This window comes from Guillardia theta (assembly GCF_000315625.1).
Source record: "Guillardia theta CCMP2712 unplaced genomic scaffold GUITHscaffold_83, whole genome shotgun sequence".
Taxonomy (NCBI): domain Eukaryota; class Cryptophyceae; order Pyrenomonadales; family Geminigeraceae; genus Guillardia; species Guillardia theta.
The window spans coordinates 91,286-105,263 of NW_005434591.1; the positions used below are offsets into that span (position 1 = coordinate 91,286).

The 13,978-nt window shown below is 53.7% G+C and overlaps 4 protein-coding genes across 4 annotated transcripts; 3 read left to right on the top strand and 1 right to left on the bottom strand.

Moving 5' to 3' along the window:
• Positions 1–199: 199 nt before the first annotated feature.
• On the bottom strand, positions 200–658 carry GUITHDRAFT_59898 (hypothetical protein; the record flags this gene model as incomplete). The annotated part of the gene is made up of 1 exon (XM_005825453.1): positions 200–658. A coding segment is annotated over one exon (459 nt), but the record flags the coding sequence as incomplete, so codon positions are not given.
• Positions 659–4,765: 4,107 nt separating this feature from the next.
• Positions 4,766–5,062, top strand: GUITHDRAFT_42470 (hypothetical protein; the record flags this gene model as incomplete). Its single annotated transcript, XM_005825454.1, has 1 exon — positions 4,766–5,062. A coding segment is annotated over one exon (297 nt), but the record flags the coding sequence as incomplete, so codon positions are not given.
• Positions 5,063–5,459: 397 nt separating this feature from the next.
• Positions 5,460–6,174, top strand: GUITHDRAFT_43249 (hypothetical protein; the record flags this gene model as incomplete). The annotated part of the gene is made up of 6 exons (XM_005825455.1): positions 5,460–5,538; positions 5,588–5,639; positions 5,710–5,769; positions 5,843–5,888; positions 5,966–5,998; positions 6,046–6,174. Coding segments are annotated over 6 exons (399 nt in total), but the record flags the coding sequence as incomplete, so codon positions are not given.
• Positions 6,175–10,849: 4,675 nt separating this feature from the next.
• GUITHDRAFT_77083 (hypothetical protein) lies at positions 10,850–12,388 on the top strand (the record flags this gene model as incomplete). The annotated part of the gene is made up of 7 exons (XM_005825456.1): positions 10,850–11,152; positions 11,219–11,320; positions 11,375–11,518; positions 11,721–11,789; positions 11,983–12,076; positions 12,130–12,170; positions 12,320–12,388. Coding segments are annotated over 7 exons (822 nt in total), but the record flags the coding sequence as incomplete, so codon positions are not given.
• Positions 12,389–13,978: the final 1,590 nt, after the last annotated feature.

Consider the following 13,978-nt stretch of genomic DNA (forward strand, 5'->3'; position numbering starts at 1 on the left):
TCCCCCCCTCCTCCTTCCTTCCTCCCCTCCCCTCCTCTCTTCTTCCCCTCCCCTCCTCCCTTTCTTCCCCTCCCCGCCTTTCTTCTCCACCCCTCCTCCCCTCCTGTCGTCCCACCTGCAACTTGCACACATCGTTGGAACGAGACAAGACAGATTTCACAAGCTGGTCCGAGCCCGCCGCTCGCTCCCTTAGCAGCAGCCGCAGCTGGTCGTAGATGTACAGCAGGTAGTGCGTATCCATCCTGGCATACTTGAGCATCTCAGGTGTCAGGGGCCGGACCCTCCAGTCAGCCAGCTGGTACTGCTTGTCAGCCTCCTCCTCGCAGAAACGGTGCAGCAGGTAAGCAAGGCCGTAGGAAGGGAACTCAAGGACTCGGCTTGCCTGCCCTGTGTCGAACATGTTGACGATATAGAGACCAAAGTCTCGCTGCAGCCAGCGCACATCGCTGTCCGCGCCATGGAACACCTTGGTGATCTTGGGGTCTGTGAAGGCAGGCAGGAGAAGGTGGATACAGCTTCTCAGCTCGATAGTGTCCACTATGAAGTCCTGCTCCCTGGTCGAGATCTGCATCAGGCAGGTGAACCCCTGGAACGACCTCAGGGAGTGGTGCTCGAGGTCGACTGCGAACTCCTTGCAGCCCGACAGCGTCTTGTGCATGTCAACCAGCTCCTTCTCCGTCGCCACCCAACTGAAGGGCGTCTCCGCCATGTCCCTGGGCTTTGCCACTTCCCCTTGAGGGAGGAAGTGGTAGGGCTGGTACTCGATCCCATCGATCTCCTCCTCATACGGGTGCCTTCCGCTCGACAGTACATGGTCACCCCTCCCGTGCACCTTGGGCCAGCTCTTGGCGCTGAAGGGAGTGTTGGAGTTGTCCACTACGTCCTCGAACTTCTGCTGAGGCTTCGGAATCCCCAGGTCCTCGGGCCGAGTCTTGATCTTTGATGTCTGCTTGAACTTCCCTGCCTGTGCTCTCAGGGCGATCTCCTCTGCGTTCGGCGCCTTCCCGGTCAGCTCGTCGATCACGTTGTCCACCTTCTCCAGCCTGGCCTCAGCAAAGTCCACCACCCTCTCCAGCAAGTCCTCTGGCTCCCCCGGCAACCCCGCCTCTTCCTGCCTGCCCCCTCCTCCCTCTACATGCGACACAAGCTTGCTGACTACCGACAGGATCCTGCTCTCGAGCTGGCCTGTCTTCTTCTTGTTGGCTACTCGCTTCTTAAAGGCGGCGAAGGTGCTGTAGAAGGCATAGTCCGAAGAGGAGGGAAGGTTGTTGGAGGCCCGCACCGCCCCGACAACAGAGGAGCCCAACTGCTTGCAGATAGCTTCACCGTCGACAGCCGGAACTTCGTCGTCTTGCTTTTCTGCACTCATTCTTCAGACTTGGCGTCTTCTCATGCAATCTCAGCTCGACTCCTCGTCCCTAGCATGCAAGTCAGCAGCGAGTCAGCAACGAGTCTCCATTCCTGTCATTGATCGATCCTCGGCTCTACTCAACACAAAGCGTGATCCATCAAGGAACAATCTAGATGGATTATGTAGTTTGCAGTTGTAGAATGATACAGCTACTTTGTGGCATTCAGCAAGAGCATGACGTTGAGTGATCCACCACCCTGTCTTTCAGCTGCCTCTGTTGCGCCTGCGTCGCCTTTTCACTCCCTCCCGCCCACTCTCCTTCACCTCTCGCATGTTTCCTACTTCACAACTCTCCCTACTTCCCTTGCCTCGTTCTCCCTCCCGTTGTGCTTGTGGATCCTCTTCTCTTCCTGCTCCTGCTCCTGCTCCTGCTCCTGCTCCTGCTCCTGCTCCTGCTCCTGCTCCTGCTCCTGCTCCTGCTCCTGCTCCTGCTCCACCTTCCTCCTCCCCCTCTGCCACTGCATCGCCATGAAGCTTCACGTGCTCCTTTCGCCTCTCCTCCTGGCCCTCATCCCCTTTCAAATGTGCGGTATGAGGGTTGTCATCCATGGGGGTAGGGGTACTTGTGTCAAATGACCAGACCTCAGACTCCTGGTACAAAAATATGTAAATTGTAGGGTAGGGTGTGCAATGGTAGGGGTCGTACATGCCAACAAGGTCCGGGATTCCTGGTTCAGGCATTTACGAGTCGCATCATGAAGCGAAGAAGAGGAGGATGAGGGAGGAAGAGGAGGAGAGCAGGAGGGGAGGGAGAAGAGGAGGAAGAGGAGGAAGAGGAAGGGGAAGAGGAGGAAGAGGAGGAAGAGGAAGGGGGAGAGGGCAAGGGACAGGAGCTGGAGAGCAAGGAGGTTGACAACGGCGGGTTTGATCTGAGATATTGGACAAGAGCTTCTGCTGTTGAACGTGCACCGGTCACTGCAACGGGTCATACATGCGGCATTGCTAGCAGCTGTCACATCATAACTATCTCAGCAGCCAACGGGCCCTGGCAGGAAGACACATGCTGGAAGACGCATGCTGATAAGAGTACAAAACTCTCCCTACTGCTGGAGGATGCGCAAGAGCTCAGCTTGCTGCCTCCTCCTTGTGCTCTTGCTCCATTGCCTGCAGCTGCAGGCGATGGAGACGATCATGAGCAGTGAGAGGGGAAAGCTCTCGATGCTTCCTAGGAAGATAAGAAGGTTCACACACGGGAAGATAATCTGCATGCAGGGCAAGGAGTTTATCAACGAGGTCCCTCAGAGGTCCCTCCTCGTCTCTGATCTCCTCTTGCCTCACACGCTGCTGCTTGTCAGGTGCTGGAGGGACAGGGTCACCCTGGACACGTCGATACCGCTCGACGACCTAGCAGCAGAGGAGACTTTCATCAAGTTGCTTGAGACAGCAAGGAGGTGAGGGATGGTTCTGGCCAGCCCGTCATGGTCTGATCAAACCGTCTGTCAGGATCATGACGTATCCTCGTGCTCGCACAGACTGGTGCTTGCAAAGAGGAAGCGTTCCATGCCTCGGAGGAGAGCTTGCGCTTGTCGCGGAGTCCATCTTGCAGCAGCAGCAGTATGGACCAGGTCGACTTGCTGCTGCTGCTGCTGCTGCTGCTGCTGCTGCTGCTGCTGCGACTTCAGTTCATGTGCATTGTGGACAGAGTTCAACGACAAGGTCCAACTCTTCCTTCCGGGAGCCCTGGGCTGGGAGGTCCCGAAGTCAGGGATAATCTCCGAGTTCGACCTCTACCAGGTGCTCAGCTCATCCCTGCGGTCTGTTGCTGATAGCTTCATGCAGCAAGCAGCATGGGGTATGATGCAGATTCAAAAGCTACATCAGTTTGAGTACCTGGAATCAGTGCAGCTCTTTGACAAGGTGGGATGGCATTGCGTTGACCGCGGTCGCTTAACCAGATTGCTGGCTTCTCAGGGAGAGATTGACGAGTACGATCTAGAAAGGTTGTTCTATGCAGACGAGGATGAAGAGACTGAGGTGCAAGGAATACAGTGTGAATAGTCTACTGATATCGAGATGCAGATGATACGAGTTTTGTTGAAAGTGAAGAACTGCTACAAGGAGGACCGTGTTGTGTTCGTGGAGATCGGAACGATCCTTGAGCCAACCCTTACCACAGCACAGAAAGCCATCGAGACGTCCTGTCTGGTGGTTGCAAGAGAAATTAGGTTCCTCATTCCTGCCGGCATGACAAGGTCGAGGATTGCTTGCTGCTTCTGTCTGCGACCAGGTTGAGATGCGTCACTTTCCGCCATGGGAAACTGGTGATGTCCGAGGCAGGTCTACAGGTTCCGAAGGGCGAAGTCAAGCTTACGCCATTTCTCTTTGACCTCGCTGATCCAACGCCCTTCACCTGTGACAACCCGTTCAAGAACCATCTCTTCTTCTGGAGGTATCTCGGAGAGACAAAACAGAGGTGAGCCGATGGCGGTGTTAGGTGGGAGGAGAGGAAAGCAGAAGGCAGGAGAAGGCAGGAGAAGCAAAGGGATGTCTAGTTGACCTGTGGGTGATGAAAACGATCAAGGAGGATGATTTAACTGTGATTCGTTACCTGGGATCGATTCTCAATGGCATGCAGGAGGGACGCCTCGCACAAGGCTCTCACGTTGGCATCGGAGACAACTTACAACATCTTCAAGAACAAACTGAGAGAAGTTGTCAATGTCTTGGTGAAGTCGAATCAGTCAGAGCAGCTGCCACCTGTGTTAGAGCACGGCAAGGAGAACAACTGGAAGAAGATTATCAACTCCTTGAGCTGGTGCTGGCCGTGGTACACGATGGACCCATGGAGTCAGATGCTGAAGAGAAACAAGATAAGACAAGGGAGCGAGAGGGACGAAGATGAAGGGGATGTTAATGCAGAGAGGAGGTTTATTCGCAATCAGAGGCTTTCTCTAATCGTCCCGGTGAGAAGCATCAATGGCTCCGGCTTTCAGTTTGTCGATCGCTTCAAGCTTGCGTTAGACAACCCCAGCCAGGTCATGCCGATCTTCACTTGACTTCAACGTCATCTTGCCTGTTGTTTGCCCTTCTTACTGCTCACAGAGACAATCGCGTTCCCTTCCTCCTCCTCTTACTCCTTCTCCTCCCTCTCCTCCTCTCCTCCTCTTCCTTCTCCCTCTCCTCTCCCTCTTCTTCCGCTCCTCCTCTTTCGCCTTGTTCTTTGCCTTTCATCGCTGCTCTGACTTTCTTGAGCTCTCAAGACTCTCAAGACTCTCAAGACTCACATCAAATTTTCAGGTCTTCGAAGGGAAGTACGCGCAAGACTTCCTGGATGCAAGAGCTCAATTAGAGTACAAGAAGATTCAAGACAAGACCGGCCAAAAGATCTTCTCCTTCCTTCGCTCCCTCGCCTCCAGACGCCGAGTTGAGGACGCCGACCTGGGCGCGATCATAGAGGCGTTTGAGAAGCACAACATGTCCTATCCCTTCCTCCTCCCCGTTACTAGAAAAGAGGCCCCGGACTACCACCAGATAGTCAAGAAGCCGATGTCTCTATCGATGATCAAGGCAAGGTACAACAACCATGAGTACGACGGGAAGGTTGGGATGAAGAACTTCATCAAGGACTTCGAGCTTATCTTCTCCAACGCCTTCACCTACAACCGCAAGTCTAGCCTTGTCTACAAGCTTGCGGAGGAAGTCCAGGAGTTTACTGTGGACCAGATACAGGGAGTCCTGCAATCATTGCCGGTGGTTACGAGCACCACTGGGAAGAACGTCTCCAACTACGTGAGCCAAACTCTCATGGACGTTAGCGAGGAGGAGGTGGAAGAAGCTCGATTCTCCTCTGTCTCAGCGTCGAAGCAAGAAAACGACGATGAGCAGCAGCAGCAGCAGCAGCAGCAGCAGCAGCAGCAGCAGCAGCAGCAGCAGCAGCAGCAGCAGCAGCAGCAGCAGCAATAGAACGTGCAGGAGGGTGCAGGTGGTGGTGGTAGCGGTGGCAAGGAAGCTAAAACAATTCTGATGAAGATTGAGATAGGAAAGAAAGAGAGCAGGGGACTTGAAAGAACTTCAAAGGAGGAGGCCGAGTGAGAAAGCTGATGCCCATGAGCAGGAGATGCATGGAGGGAGAGATGAAGATCGTGACTGTCACATCCTCGATAGCGTTGCGGAAGAGAAGATCCTCGGTGAGATCGTCAGATGATCGACATGACGAGTTGTGATGAAGACTGGCAGACTGCCTTGAGCCCAGGGTGACACTAGGAGGATGTTTGATCGAGCATCACTCGTGAGTGAAGTTGTTGTCCTAGCACTTGCAGCATCTGACGAACCTGATGCTTCTCGCGACCTCCCGACAGGTCCAACTGGTTCCCCGAGAGATTCTTCGACCTTGTCGTGGTGCTGACGTGTGAGAACGGGTGAATGGCTCTTGATGCTTCGCATGCCGCGGGGTGAGGAGAGAGATTGTACTGACTGTCTCATCCTATGCAGGATGCTGTACAAGAGACTGAAGGCGAGGGACTACGAAGAGAAGAAGGTTTGTCGTTTCCTCTCCCCGCAGCTTCTCCATCCTGTCTCATGCTGTCCCCTGCTGTATCCTTGATGCTGCTTCAGATTACAGAGAACGTCGACTGTGAGATCATGCAGGTATGTTTTGTTCGCTCGCTCGCGAGAGTGCTGAAGTCACCGTCAAGACGGTCTTACAGGAAGCCTTGGAGAGCTACAAGCCTGACAAGATCCTGACCTTCAAGTCTGAGACCGAGAAAGACATGGAACAGGCTCATGCTGCCGTTAGCGACTTCATCAGGAGCTGGGGGCGGCAAGATGAGACTAAGGAACGAGCTGCTCCACAAAACAACATGGAGCTAGAGCAGCGTCCTGTGCGAAAGTCAGGCAAGCAGGTCCCTCCCTCGCCCTCCCTCCGCGGCATGAAGTCCAAGACCTCGGAGGAGAAACAGGTAGAGAGCCCCCGGATGTCGCAACCGAAGCAGAGGAGGGGAGGGGAGGACGGCGATCTCAAGGAGAACTGGAGTGCTCTAACGACTGCAGCCATCGGTGACCCCTAACACGCCGCGACCTGCTCTGACTGACCGCGGCAATGTAGAGCACATGTTAGACATCTGGAACGATATCGGCGGAAACTCTCTAGCGTTTCCTTTTCATCACCCTGTGATATGAGACGAGACGCGGAAGGAGAAGCTGATCGCGGTGCTGCTGCAGGTCACGAAGCGACAAGCGCTGGACTACAAGGACGTGATCCGCCGTCCTATGGCGCTCTCAAACGTCATGAAGAAGCTTGAGGGCGCACAGTACAAGGTGAGGAGGAAGAACTTTGTGTGGAGATGATTGAAATGGCGCTTTCAGTCCCTTGTTGAGTTCTTCTCGGATATGGACGTCATCTTTAGAAACGCCATGCTGTATAATAAGGTCGGCTCCACGTTTCATCAACTTTATCATCCTCCCCCCACTCTTCTCCCTCCACCTCCTCTGCCCCTACTTTGTGACCAGTTTTCTTCCCCTTCATCCTGCCGCAAGCTCTCCTTCCTTGCAATCTGCGCATGCCCGGGCATCCAGCTACCCTTGATCACTCGCTCTACACTCCTCCTCCCATCGCATGCAATATAGCTTGCAATCGCAGCATTCCTTCTATCCTCCTTCCCTTCCCCTCCCATCCAACCTCTCCATCTCGATCCGACTGCCTCCCTTACCGTGGAACCAGGAGGATTCTGAAATCGCCATCGCGGCAAGACAACTACAAGCTATACTCCATCAGCACTGCAGGTCATCGACTCTCTTCCCTTCTCCCTCTCCGTTTTCCTCCCTGTCCCCAACTCCCTCGACCATTCGCCCTCCTCCCTGTTCCCTCCTCCCTCCTCCCTGTTCCCTCCTCCCTGTTCCCTCCTCCCTCCTCCCTGTTCCCTCCTCCCTGTTCCCCTGTTCCCTCCTCCCTCCTCCCTCCTCCCTCCTCCCTCCTCCCTCCTCCCTCCTCCCTCCTCCCTCCTCCCTCCTCACTCCTCCCTCCTCCCTCCTCCCTCCTCCCTCCTCCCTCGCCCCAGCTCACTTCTTTGCCAACAGGAGGATCCTGCCACAGACAGCGGACAAGCTCCTGGCCGAGATCACTCCAAAGTCTCCAGGTAGTCGTCGAGAGCTCTGCCCTCCCAGACACTCCTCTCCACACGCTCCTCCTCCTCTCCCTTGAGGATTGCTCCCCTGTATCCTTCAACCTCCTTCTCCTTGATCATCAATCACGATCGACTGAACTGCTCATGCAGCGGAGGACCTCGTTCCAGCTGCTGCGCTCCACGTCAAGGCCACCAAGACCCCAACTGATCCGATGCAACTCGGTTGACATCAGTTGCCAAGGGAGTCAAGTCGTTCGATCGGCTGCTGGCTCCTCAACTTGACTAACTTCCGTGATTGTCTCTTAATCAACTTGTGAACTATGAGCCTGTTGGTTACCTTCCGAAGTTCCGATCATGCCACTCAGCGGCCCGGCGCGTCGGGGCCCTACTGGTCAGTGACCCTCAGCGGCCGCCTGCCAGGTGCCCCCGCCCGGCAACCGGCCGGGCGGCGGCAACCGGCCGGGCGGCGGCCAGTGCCGGAACTTTGGAACGCTTCGTCAGTGTCGGACCGGGCGTGACACGGGGGGGGCGGGCCCCGCACCCACCGGCCCGTCGAGCCTCGGAGGGCCTGCCGCTGAGTGGCCGGGCCGCCGCGGCCACGCGGCCCGCCGGCCCGGGCCGCCGGGCCCGGTGCCGCCGTAGTAGAACCGTGTTGAACTTGATAATTGAACCTGGGCTTCAAGTTCCCGGAAGCGGCACTGCGCCTAGCGCGGCGCGGCCTAGCCGCGCGGCGCCCGGGTACAGTACGGTACTACGTACTCGGGGCCGCAACGGTAACTCAGTACGCCGGGTACAAACTCATAGCTGCCTAAGTTACTAGTCACTTGACTTTGAGCCTCAGTTATGAGCCTCGCCCCCAAGTTTGTCTGATTGTTAAAAAAAGATACAGTACCACTAAATAATATTTAACATTACATGGTTTTAAAATTTCTATCACAGGCTCTGTATTCGTTACGAATTATCGAAAAGTGTTTTAAATGGTACGCAATTCCGCCATTTTAAATAACCAGTTATATAACCGAGGGCTGAGCACCCACCCCCTCTAGGAGCTACGTCCCAATAGGTCTTGTCGCAACCAATGGTTTTATGGCCCAGGGGCCGCGGGTACCGGTAGATCTCTGATTATTTTTAGGGGTAGTTACGTAATTGTGTACCCCTGGTTTTATCGTAGAGCAGAGGGGTGATGGGAGGGATATGCCAATGATTTCCTCCTGAGGCCGGGGGCCGAGTTTTATGTCCGGGGTATTTTAAGATAACAAATGTTTTTCCACTGGTTCTTTTATAAACCAAGATCGAATATTTAAAAACATTTAGAATCGGAGCGTTGGGGTTTGGAATGATGGGTTAACTGAAATGACACTCTTTCAGACTGGAGTGAACGTATTGTTGGAAAATTAGGTGCAGGCCCTGGGGGTTGGCATTAGAGGCTCACTTAAGAAAACAACAACGCAGAGAGCAGGGACAATGTGGAGGAAAGGACGTCAAGACGAGCCACGATGATCCCATGGGTAGAAGGTATGCCCTTCTCCATTATAGTTCGCTTATAGAGATGAAGCAGGAGTGGGGATGGGGTGTCGTGTATAAACATTCCGTTTGCACAGCCTGCTCGCAAGCACTGGTGGTGAAAGATTCCCGGGGACAATAAGGGGGTAGGGGTGGGGCCGAAAATGTTGATGAACGGGGTAGGGGGTATGGGAGTATACAAAGGAAGAATATTGGGATATTGCAGACCTTTGGGTAGCAAAAAGCTGGATTCCGTCAAGGGGTAGGGTGGAACAATGAAGAAACAGAGGGTAGGGGTATGGATGGTTGAAGATCATTACTGTGGGTCCAAAGGTATCTGAGCGAAAGGATGTGATCTCGTCATTCGAGGTTGTACCAAAAGTGGGGGTCCTCGTAGTAATTGCTCGAGATCTTTGGAGATTCGTACCAGAGGGCCCCGGGGTTAAATTATTTTTTGATATATATAATTATATTGTTTTTGGGAAGCAGAGGGTAGGGGTGACCATTCAAGGTTATTTGGTCTGGTCCCGAACGGGGTGGGGAGGGACCTTTGTCATAAAGAGAGGGGTCTTCAAGGTTCATGGAGGGGTAGTATGGTGTAAAGAGGTGTCTTTCCCCTGAGGCGGGTGAGGGAAAAGGGTGGGGGGTGGTCTAAAGGAAGTTCTGCCCGTACTTTTTACAGACAGTATGTGGGTAGTCGAGGGTTTTCTTGAATGAGCTATGGTACTGCTGTTCGCTGCCATTTTACTTGGGGTAGGGTGGTAGGGTCTGTGGATGACTGAAGTACGGGAGTAATTGGGTGGGTGGGGGTGGTTGCTGCACGGGTGGGAGACGTACCGGAAAAAGATGAGTTTTATACTGATTCGCGCATGGGTAGGGGGTTTGATGGTGCCAAGGGTAGGGGTGGGGGCAAGGGGACACATCGGGGTACAACAAAATGTGGGGTGGGTAGGGTACAGGCGCCATGCGGATCGAACTAGAAAATTTAGGAGCTAGGCAGAAAGGTTGAGGAGAAGGAGTGTGGAAGCGAGCTTTGTGGTGAGAGGACGAGAGAGTAGATACTCACAGTCCTCATCAGTGGAGGAGAGGCAGAGTGCAATAGCAAGACAGGCAGGATTCAGTGGATTAGGAACCTTCCCTGTTTACGTGAAATTTTGTCAAGGAGTTAGGAGGTCTCGGTGAAGAATTCCTGCGTGTTTCTTGTCGTTGGCGATTCCACCATAATTATTAGATCGACCCAGATATGTTCGTTGAATTCTGTCATGAAAGCTCTGCTGAAACCAACCGAATCTTCAAAGCTGGGAATGACCAGCGTCTCGTGTCAGTTTGTTGATAGATCTTAGCACGGAAAGAGCATAGCATGTTCGGCTTTTCTTTCGTGAGACAAACGCATTTTTTTGTATTTGGTTTCATTGTTAGGCCATTCGATCCCAAGTCTGCAGCCTGACTTGCTCCCTGCAGTGTCAAGCGTTTCTTGTCTGCTGGTTACTGGTGACCCAACAATGTGCAAGAGGTAGACAATGCGGGATGGGGAAGAATGAACATACGGTACATCTGTGCGAGAAGTCCTCTTGGGTTTTGGAACCTGGTGAGTAGTCTGACCAAGGTAAAGAATCAGAAGGTTGGGTTTGGAGTCTGAGCAAGGGCTGTAACGCTCTTGGAGCTGGGCAGCTCAGGTTGTGTTGCCATCATGATGATACAGATGACTTGCAAGCACTTGTTCCTGTTGGTGGCCATCGTGTACGTTGTACAAGTGGACAGCAGGTTTCCTGTGATGGGGGTAGGGAGGACGGAGCATGGAGGAGCGACACGATGCAAGATTTTGAGATTGAGGGGAGGGGAGGAGCAGCGGAGCTTTCATGACGACTTCTACATGGGGGAAACACAGAGCTTGACGAGCCTGCAGATCGGAGATGTGATCGGGTTCGGCTCGTTCAGCACTGTGCATGCGGGGATCGGGGATGGGGAGATTCCTGTCGCTGTCAAGAGGACGAGGATCAACAGTGACGACGTTGTGAACCTGAAGAGGATTGAGAGGGAGATCAGCATCCTTGGCCGGTTGAACCACAGGAATGTTGTGAAACTGCTGCACGTCATGAAAGAGAAGGGGAGCAGGGGAGAGGAGGTCGTGAGTCTGGTGCTGGAGCGATGCCTTGGAGGAGAGCTCTTTGACTTTGTAAACGACTTCCAAACTTTCCATGCCAACGGAGATCGATCGTGGCGGCGTTCCAACACAACAGAGATCTTGACGGTGAAGGAGGAGCATATCGCCAAGATCGTCCATCATATCCTGGTCGCGGTGGACTACCTCCACTCTCAGCATGTAGTACATCGTGATCTGAAGGTGAGCTCAGATCGTGTTTGAGATGGTGGTTGCTCACTTGTTTGTTCGGAACAGCTTGAGAATGTCATGTTCGAAGATCCTTTTAACGTCGACAAGGATCCTGTTGTCAAGCTCATCGACTTCGGATTTAGCAGGGAGTTTGGGAACGAACGGGACATGTTCACTGCATGTGGATCGACCCTGTACATCGCGCCTGAGGTATGAATGTGTGTCACATTCATCTGGTCTTGTCTTGTCTTGTCTTGTCTTGTCTTGTCTTGTCTTGTCTTGTCTTGTCTTGTCTTGACCGTTATCTAATCTTCCCCTTCTGCCTCTCCTCAACTTGATCTGCACTTGCGATCATTGCCGCATCATGACGTGTGTTGGATTTGCGGCTGTCGAAACTGAACAGGAGTGTCAGGTGCTCATGGCGAAAGAGACGGGTCAAGGTTATTCATCAGAATGTGACTTGTGGGCTGTGGGGGTTATGGTGAGTGGAAACATTCTTTTCATCGGATGCGAGAGTTCTGTTGGTGCAAACTGTTGAGGAAGAGGAGCGCGAAAGCAGAAAGGAGGATGTGGTGGTTGAGAGTGTTGCTTGACTGCAAGACATGCTGTCGTGTCCCGTTGGCGTGACGGATCAATTGATGCTGCAGTGACATGTCAACTCATGTTGTTTGCAGTCGTATATCTTGCTCTGTTGCAAGCCGCCCTTCAGCGGGCCAACGTCATACGACATCGGGTGTGCGATCAAGAGTGGAAAGTATGCTTATCCTGGTAGGAGGAGGAGGAGGTAGAGGTGGTGTGGTTGTGACCTGTCGTTTCCACAGATTATGCACTCATATCCGATGAAGCGAAAGACTTCATTGCGGTGAGATGATTTGATTGAGGAGGAGGAGGAGGAGGAGCGAGGAGGAGGAGGAAGAGAATGTGGCGGAGGAGGAGGAGGAGGAGGGAAGGCAGATGGTGGAGGGAGGAGAAGGGGAGGAGGAGGAGGAGAGTTGGTAATGATTTTGGCAGGGGTTACTCGAACTCGATCCTTCCAAGAGGATGACTGCACGACAAGCGCTCGAGCATTCATGGATCCGACGGGTGAGTACCGGATGTCTCCTTGTTTCCTCCTCCCGCCTCCCGCCTCCCTCCTCCCTCCTCCCCTGTTCTCCTCCCTCTTCCTTCGTTCCTCCTCCTTCTCTCTGCCCCTCTCCATTCCTCGTAGCTTCCCCTGCTCCTCTCTCTCCCCCCCCTCGTTGCTCTTCCTCCCTCTTCCTCCTCATCCTCCTTGAAACCTTCCAAGGTAACTCTGATCCGCAGTATGTACCGCAAGAGGACGAGGGATGGGGGAGGAGGATCGGCAAATTTCTTGCGGTACCTCAAAGCGACAGTTCCAAAGAATCTTGTGTGGGTCTGTCAGAAGGGTGGGAGGTCTCTCTTGGCAAGTGGCTGCGCCATATGGTATCTTCTACTTATCTTTGTCCTCCCCCGCCCGCCGCTCGATGCATGCCTCCCCTTCCACTTCTTCCTCAACCTCTTCCTCTCTATCGCTCTCACCTCCACCTGTTTCTCCTTCCATCCCCCTCGCCCCTTCCTCTTCCTCTCTCTCCTTCTGCCTCTCCCTCTCTCCCTCTCTCTCTCCCTCCCTCCCTCTCTCTCTCTCTCTCTCTCTCTCTCTCTCTCTCTTCTCTCTCTCTCTCTCTCTCTCTCTCCTCTTCGACCATGACCGTCGCCTTTTCTGCTTGCTGCTGCTTTCTCATCCTTGGCTCAGGTGCCGCACTGGAGAGCGTCAATACGGGGAAGAGCAAAAGGTGAGATGAGACGAGAGAGGGAGGAGGAGGAGGAGGAGGAGGGCAGAAGAATGGCAGGGAGGAGGAGACGATTGGATGGAAGAGATGGGAGGAGGAGGAGCAGTGATGGGAGAGGATGAAATTTTGACAGCAAGTGCAGGTCTCAGGAGTCGAGTTCCTGTTGCAGGTTGACAAGAATTATTTGAGATGTCAGAAAGGTTATAAACAAGTGGGAAAACATAATCGCTTGTCTCCTCATCATCATCATCATCATCATCATCATCATCATCATCATCATCATCATCATCATCCCCATCATCATCATCATCATGAACGGTTCAGTATTTTATCGCTCCTTTACAAAACGTTTCCCTAACTTAACATCCTCCGCGCTTGAATCCTCTTCCTCTTCTCCCTCCTAACTCTTCTACCTCCACTCTGCTGTGTGCTATTGCGCGGATCCGTCTCCCGCTCCTGCCCCTCCTTCCCCCAAGTCAAATTTCTTGACTGGCTTGCCGTTACTGCAATTCTTGTCAGGGACCAAACAACATTCCTTACCTCAAACTCTACCTAAACACTCCCTCCCCCGCTCCTCTTCCCCTCGCTCCTCCTTCCACCTCCCTCCTCTCTCACCGAAAGTAGGCGATGAAGCCAATGCTGTTATCTCCTTTCCTCTCCTTATATTCCCCTGCTCGGACATCAGGACACCTCTCCTCTTCCTCCCTCTTCCCTGCCCCGACGTCCTCCTCTTGTCCCCCTGCTGCTCCTCCTGCTCCTCCCCTCTGCCTCTTCCACTCTTACCCCATGTCATCCTCTTCTCCTCCTGTACCTCTTCTTCCCTTTCCCCCACTCCACTCATCCCTCCCTCCTACCCCCTCCCCCCTCCCCCCTCCCTCCT